At 35.4% G+C, this 8,261-nt stretch overlaps 1 protein-coding gene across 1 annotated transcript in view; it reads right to left on the bottom strand.

Moving 5' to 3' along the window:
- Positions 1 to 8,261, bottom strand: part of nbeab (neurobeachin b) — a 291,762-nt gene that overhangs the window by 55,407 nt on the left and 228,094 nt on the right. Inside the window, exon 44 of the mRNA XM_016568737.1 lies at positions 5,100 to 5,212. Within this exon, the coding sequence (XP_016424223.1) occupies positions 5,100 to 5,212 (113 nt within the window). The remainder of the gene's footprint in view (positions 1 to 5,099; positions 5,213 to 8,261) is intronic.

The raw sequence follows: 8,261 nt of genomic DNA, 5'->3' as shown, positions 1-8,261 counted from the left end.
CAACCAACTAATTAACTCTATGGCTATGTGATATCTGAAAATGTGTTAATTTTTATTCATCAATTATAATTAGGACGCATACATCTGTGGGCACAAAATAAAGGTCGCCAATGCATTTATCACATGATCACATATTACTTAATGAAGAATATGAACACATCCCTTGTGACCTAATTAAATGAAACCCTCAGAGACACCTGTACAGGGACAATATGTGTTCAATAAGATAATTAGCTGCTAATTAAAAAGCTATTTGCCATATAGGAGACAATACGATTTAAGATGCCACAAAAAAAGCTTTAAGGATCCATTTGTTCACTCTCTATAAAAGAAAAGCATTTGACTTTGGGTTAAGCTATATATATATAACAGCTGTCACATTTTAAATACTTTTTAAAAGAAGATGCAAAGATTTATTCTACTAATGAGCTGGAACAATATAAATGCAGGCTTTGAGTCTAACATTACGCTGTAAGTTTAAGATAATCGCACTGGATGTGTATGTCATATTGTCTTTACGAATGCAACCGTTGCTTGTGCTTTCGGAAATTAAAACAAGTACCATGAGACAATTTATAAATACGCTGTCATTATAGTTTACCCACGCTCTAATCATGTAGCTCCAGCAGTATAGGCAGCAGCTAAAATGAACTTTGTCAAAAAGACTTCTGGTATGAAATAGCAAAAAAACTGCTTCTGACAGGTCTGCTTTGTGGAGCTCATGAAACGTAACAACAGCTAACCACAAAACAACATTTAAAACAAGTCCTCCTCTACTCGGGTTACCTCATTTTGCTGCACACAAACTACAGCCTCAAGAACAATTATCATTCAGTGGGCTACTCTCTCATGTTCAAAAGATAAGCCAGTCATTTATCCATAGCATCGCGCCAGAGTGCCGTCATTTGGTGCAATCTGCACTACCTCCCCTGGAGACGCTCATTCTGTATTTCATATATCAGAGAAAATTGCATTAAGGATGTGTGTGCCGGCAGTGTGCTGTCAGGAGGAGTAGCACTTGTTTTCACTGGCCTCGTCATCCTGCGAATGCACAATGTGCAGCTTCGGTCTAATGCAATCAAGCTCCCACAAGTCAAAACAAAGCAGATGCGGCTCCAAAAAACACTTGCCGAGCACTGAGGAAGCAGATGAGGATGGTTGCAGAAAGGAGAAAAAACAGATATGGCATCTCTGAGAGCAAATGCAGCACGGTCTTTAGCAAGCCCGCTCGGCGTTACCCATAATGCTCTTCTCTGCGGTGAGCTGGTAAACTGCTGGAAGGCTGGGTGTAAGAAAAAGTCTTCTCCAATGCATTTAGATTTTAAGTTTCAACATAAAGGACTAAAAATGTAATCAGAAAAATATTTATAAATTTTAAAAAAATTAAATACATACATACATGCATACATAAATTTAGAGAGATAACCGGCAATTCAACTAACTGAAATTGTATATTGTAAAAATTAAAACTATATTTATGTAAAAGTTAATATCTAATGTAATAATGACTAAAAATGACTTTTTTTAAGAAAATAAATTAAATTAATTTATAAATTTATAAATAAATAAATAAATACATTTAGAGACAGAGAGAGAACAAGCAACATAAAACTGAATTTCTATATTTATGCAAAAAAATTAATACTATATTTATGTAAAAGTTATGTGAAAATTATAAATATTGTGTATTATGTTATGTGTATATATATGTGTGTGTGTGTGTGTGTGTGTGTGTGTGTGTGGGATTTTTAAAATACTTTTTTTAAAGAAAATGTCTAAATAAATCAATTTAGAGAGAACTGGCAACCCAATGTATAACTGAACTTCTATTAGGGCTGCTCGATTATGACAAAAATCATAATCACGATTATTTTGGTCAATATTGTAATCACGATTATTTAACACGATTATAAGTGGGCCATATGACCAAAACTTTAAATTAATGATTTATTTAAAGATAGCGATAAATATGAATAATCAAATTTTTGTTAAAAACAGAATAATCTTCACTGTAAGAATTAAACTTAATTTGTTACTTAATAAAGCTACAAAAAGTCCTTCGGTCTAGAGCAGTAAGTGATTTTGTCTTTGTCTTTTGTTGTTTGATTGATATTAAGCAGCCAGTCGAAAGCAGGAATATAGCCCCCTGTCACTTTAAGAGCTGCACGGATCCAATTTACTGTTACATACGTATTTTCATTCTTACGTGAATAATCACGGAAATTTTTCCGAGTATTTCACCGTTTAGGCGCGCACCTTGAGCTAAAAGTTTACTACATGCCCGTGTTTTTTTCCATCTCTGAGCGCATACACAGTAGGAACAGCGCAAGTTCACGCTTTTAAAAACATGAATAATTCTAATCAACATGAATAAATCAAGCACGTCCCATTTTGCAAAAGTCATGTTACATGATTTTACTGATTTGCACGTGAAATTAGGCTTTTATGGAGGAGTGAAAGTGCACCACTAGAAAGGGGGCGGAATGGGGCGCAATAATCGTTTTATCTCTATAATTGTATTTTCATAATCGTTGGAGGCCGAAATCGGAATCGTATTTCGATTAATTGCACAGCCCTAACTTCTATATTTACATATTATAAGTTCTAACGTGTAAAAATGATAAACAACTCATGAGAAATATTTGACTGATACATGGGGATTCATATTTGGCGAGATAATTGTATGAATGCAAGTCCAGTCAACTAGAATTACGTTCGCTTGAACAATCAGACATTCATAACAAGAGATTTGCACAACTCAGGTAATTATGTTTGCTGTCAGTTCTCCGCTCTACCTCGCTAGCCCATTTGAAAAGATCCGTTAGAGACACTTCATCTAATTTCCTGTCAAAGCTGCACAAAAGAAGTGGAATAACGCGGTATCGCAGCAGAGAGTTGGTGCGGGTGTGCTCAGTGCGGGTCTAGCGTATGATGGCTTCGCATTAGCACGCGCCAATTAATATCTGCGAGCAAGACGGCTTCCCTTTTCTATCAGCCACCTGTCTGTCAAAAAGGAAATAATCATTAGATTCTAATAAATCTGTCCGCCATGTCAATGTAGCTGCCATGCAAAAATGTGCTAGTCTTAGCCCCGGGGTGCCCAGAGACCTGTTTTTCGTTATTCGCTGTACAGTTGAATGCACACACTATTGGTGGAGTAACTTCAGGTGTGTATTGTAGGTGGGGTTGAGAGGGGAATTATGGTACATATCAAGCGGGATATTTCGGCAGTTCTCCACAATGCTGCCCATCAGGACAGCGCCGCAGGGCATTCTCACCAGCATGACTGGCAGCTGTTTCCTGCCGGACAGGCCACGTGATCACAGCTCACGGAACGGCAGTGCATGGTTTGCGTGTCTGGGGCTCTGGGAGTTGTGTGAGAATGGCAGGTGAGAATTTGAGGGTGTGTTCAGAGGAACCAGCAGCCCAACTTGTTTTCCAAGACACGTTTGCACTGCAAGATGGCAATATTTGCTTTTTGGGTTCATTGAGGACATATACACGTAGTAAAGGCTGACTATTTGTTGATGCCCTCAATAAACCCAAGTTTGTGTGTGTATATATAAACTGAGATGTGCACATTTTGAGAGTTGAATTATAAATGTATTTTTAATTTCAATTTAATTCTCGAATTAAAAATGATGCAGCAAACAGGACACAGAATTTGAATGTAAGGAAGTAGAATTTAAATTAATTGAAACTTTATAAAATTTATACGGTATAGCTAAATTTATAGCTAATTACAGTATAGCTAAAAAAATTGGATTGATAAAGCCTTGTTTGAAGCTTGACGTATAGATAGATATTGAAGTATAGAACGATAGAACGATGGAACGATAGAACGATAGAACGATAGACAGATAGATAGATAGATAGATAGATAGATAGAACGATAGAACGATAGAACGATAGATAGATAGATAGATCTGTGGATGAACACAAATTTTTATAATATTGGGGGAAAAACGAAGAGGAACCGAACAAAGCATATTCACCACAAAGCCAAAAAAGCCGCCTACCTCATTATCTACAATAACACACACTCCCCTCCTACGCACATTCACCCCCGAGGCTGCACACCCCTCCATACATTATTGAACAAAGGCAGGGGTCTTCACAGCAAGGGACTCAGGAGGGAGGTTAAAACAAAGGTTTTGTTTCAGCAGCACTGAACCTTCAGAGGTTAGAGCCCCAGGTTGGCCAAGGACATGCGTCAGGACGGCCGCAGGCCTGTGAACTCCTGCTAATGAAGGCAGCTCAAGCTGGTAAACAGCACAGGGTGGATGTCACAAGCATACATTACAATACATCACTGTCTTCCTCAGGCCAGGGGGCTTCCTCTGCCCACCTGGTGCCACGCTGACATGTTCAGGGACTACAGCGCTGTAGGAAGAGGGCATTTAAGCCGATATTACTGATGCTGAATGCAGAAAGGGTAAGTATTATAGCTAAGGTTAAACATAGTCAACGGGCACTAGATCTTTTCCACAAACTTATTCCGACCAAGAAATAGCCACTTAGTCTCCACAAATGGTTGTGGAGAAAACAGCAAAACAACAGCGGAACAGTCTTCTAGTCTGCAGTTTTAGAAATAATTTGGAAATGAGGATAAGAGTGGGTGTGGAAGAGAGATAGAGTTATATAGAGAAAGATACGCTCAGACAGGAATGTGGTTGTTTTCAGGTCAGTGAGCTTGTGAGATGTAAACGTAAGCAAATGAGTGAATGAGAAAGAGAGAACGTGACAACCTGATGAAGGTATAGAGGAGCTGGAGAGGAGAAGTGGAGATAGAAATGCAAGTGATTTACTTCTAAAGCATGCAAACCTAAAACCATGAACACTTTGAGTGTACAGTATACTGTATGTATCTAAAATCTGATTCAAGATACTGAGAGGAAATACAAAGGTTCAATACCGATTTATTTTTTCCCCTGCACATTAAAATGTCCTGATTAATTTGATTTTTTACGAGCAAAAAATTTATGACTTTCATACATTTTTACCATGATTTACAGAAGACACCCACTAAAATGTAATTCTGTGTTCATAGAGAGATAGATAGATAGATAGATAGATAGATAGATAGATAGATGTTTTACCTTTGAAAGATCCCTGAAGTTGCCGGGAACTGTGAGGTCCAGCTCTTCTGACTCATAGTTTGTGAGGACCCATGGGAAAACAGGATACTGGTTCAGATCATTGTATGTCCTTCCTGAAAGAGTAAAGAGTAAAAAAGAGTGACTACTGGTTATAGTGTTGGTCTCCTGGTGAAGGAATGTGAGCAGACCCTTACTAGGACATCATAAATTAATTATTTAATAACATGATTGACGACATGACTCACTCATTTATAAAAAGGAAGAAACAAGCGTGTTGTGTGCAATGACAAACATCGTATCCCACTGCGTGCTCAGATGATAAAAACGACTCAGGTTTCCATAATAACATGTACAGTAATATAGTTCTCAACAAGATGAACAGGCAGATGTTGGTGTGGTTGTCTGTCACAGAGCCTAATGACTGTATTACAGCAGAGGAGGGTTAGAAAAGGTTTGGAGGTACTACTTTCTCGGTTAAAGCTTCCTGAAAGTAAAAATTGTGTGGTGAAGTTGTGGCGTGGGTGTAATTAAAGGCATGCAAATTCTTCTAGAAGATGACACCGTACCCTTGACACCCCTCCCTGTGGCACAGTCAGGCCTCTTCTCTGATTGGCCAGAGAGTTGTGGTAACCATGGAGACCTATATGAAGTATCCATGACTGAGCACATATGCGGCAATGCAATAGACACCAGATGTGGCTTTGTCTTTTTCTCCTTCCATTTCTCTCTCTTCATCGTTCCTTATCTCTCTGTCTCTCTCTTTCTGCCCTGCGCCTGTTTCCTTGCTACTAGGAATATGGATTTCAGATGTAAGAACTGTCACAGGAGAACCAATCATAAGAAGAGAGCTATAAAATGGCTCGTCTCTTTTCTAAATGCACTATAATTTCTCTCAGATGACAGTCTTCACTGGGCAAGACACATAAAAGGCTATAGATGCTAACTTATTAAGTGGACACAAGTGCCAATCTAACTAATCTATCTATCGTTCTATCGTTCTAACTGTCGTTCTATATATCATTCTGTTTATCTATGTATCTATCTATCTGTCCGTCGGTCTGTCTGTCTGTCTGTCTGTCTGTCTGTCTGTCTGTCTGTCTGTCTGTCTGTCTGTCTGTCTGTCTGTCTGTCTGTCTGTCTGTCTTTCTGTCTGTCTGTCTGTCTGTCTGTCTGTCTGTCTGTCTGTCTGTCTATGTTGTACAATATGTAACTGTGATGTAATTTATTCATTATTAATAAATTACTATTTTTTACATTTTAAATTATTTTTTTCTCTCTATATAAAGTTAATTTGGAAATTATTTATTTAATTCAAATGTTATTAATTAATAAAATTAATTTTTATTTAGCTTATTATCCCTCTATAGAATAAGTTAAGAAAACATAAATTAGTTGTAATTAAGTAATTTATTGCATATAATTAATTTATAGAACATTTATTTAAATACTTAAATAGTTGATTACTTTAATCTTACTCATTTATTTTTTTATTATTTAATTCTATTTTTTATTTGCTCTCTCTCTCTCTCTCTTGAATAAATTAAGAAACATAAAATAAATATATTTGAATATTGAATAAAAAATGTATAAATAAATTTACATGTACTTTTATACATTTTATACATTGTATATACATAAAATGTATAAAACTTTATATAAATAAATACATTTAATTATTGAATAAACAAATACATATATAAAATGTAATTATATTTAATTGTAATTTAACTGTAATTTCATTTATATGTATTTAGGATATATATTTCATTTATATTTATTATTTCATTATATTATTAAATTTCATTATATTATTTTACATTTAATTTACATTTATATAATTTCACTTACATTTAATTGTACTTCAACTGTAATTTCATTTATATTTAATTGGGAAATTAAAAATAAATAAATCTGAATATTGAATAAACTTAAAAGTATAAACATGCATGCATACTGTATATATAAACAAAGTTTGCGTGTGGGTAGATTCTGCTCCAATCTTATAAGCTTTTGAATGCACAAAAAAAAAAAGAAAAGATTTTTGGGAAATGCCAATCTGATATATAGCCCTGTAATATTGCAAAGGTGCTGGCGTGATTTGTGCTGCTGTGTGAACAGAAAAGTTTCCAGATTGTCTGGCTACCGCTGTGATCTGGAGCTGTAAGGACGCCACTGAAGCTTAGCCATGCTGATATATAGAACCTCTTAAAGAAGAGATACACTGGGGCTATTTCATCTTTACAGTGCGATTACTCAGACAAGGACTGGGAGCCTGGTATTTCCTGTGGAACTCGGGGAGGGCACAAATTAAAGCTGATCCTGACCTTAGTAAAAATCCTCTGAGGTGATGCTAACCCACAGGGGCATCTCAGTTCAGATAACTGCCTGAGAATGTGAGCGTGTGTGGAGGGTGTGGAGAGTTTGACGATCTGGGTTTTGGTTCTGGGTTCTTCAGGCCTGTCATGATGGTTGGAGATGATAGCGTGTGTGGGCTAATTACCAGACCCATCACAAATGACTGTCATTAATCTTCCTCTTAAACAGCCACCTCTTCCACTTCCATGATTTATAAAGCCCTCAAGTGGTTTAATACAATATGAACAGTTTAGTTTTAATACTGTTAATTAAACAAACATGGCATTAATTACTCTGGTATTTACCCTAATATTAATTTTTTTTTCTTTTTATACCTTTTATTCTCTTTCTCTCTCTATAAATGTGTTATTAATATATATTTTTTATTATATATATTAAATATAATTTTTATTAGTTAAATTTCAATTTATATTTTGTATATTTTTATCTCTCTATCTATAGCCTAAATTATGATTACAATTAATATATTATTATTGCTGATTATTTTAAGTAATATTACTAGTTATACACACACACACATATTCTGGTGCTGTTATTACGATGAATGTATTATTATGACTAATAATACTAGTTTGTGGGGACAAAATAATAAAAGTCAGTTTATTTAAATTATAACTATTATAGTTAATAAAAATAACTATAATAGAGAACAAAATAAAATAAAAAAATATATAAAATAATATAAAATAAATAAATCAAAAAAAAAAAATAGGGGCACAGTTCTGTTATTCTTATACAATCACTGATACTAACGAAATCCATCCAAAACCCTGAGCATAATGATCT

This window comes from Sinocyclocheilus rhinocerous, unplaced genomic scaffold, assembly GCF_001515625.1.
Source record: "Sinocyclocheilus rhinocerous isolate Xijiao unplaced genomic scaffold, SAMN03320098_v1.1 scaffold1965, whole genome shotgun sequence".
In the NCBI taxonomy this organism is placed as follows: domain Eukaryota; kingdom Metazoa; phylum Chordata; class Actinopteri; order Cypriniformes; family Cyprinidae; genus Sinocyclocheilus; species Sinocyclocheilus rhinocerous.
This window is presented reverse-complemented; position numbering and strand designations above follow the sequence as displayed.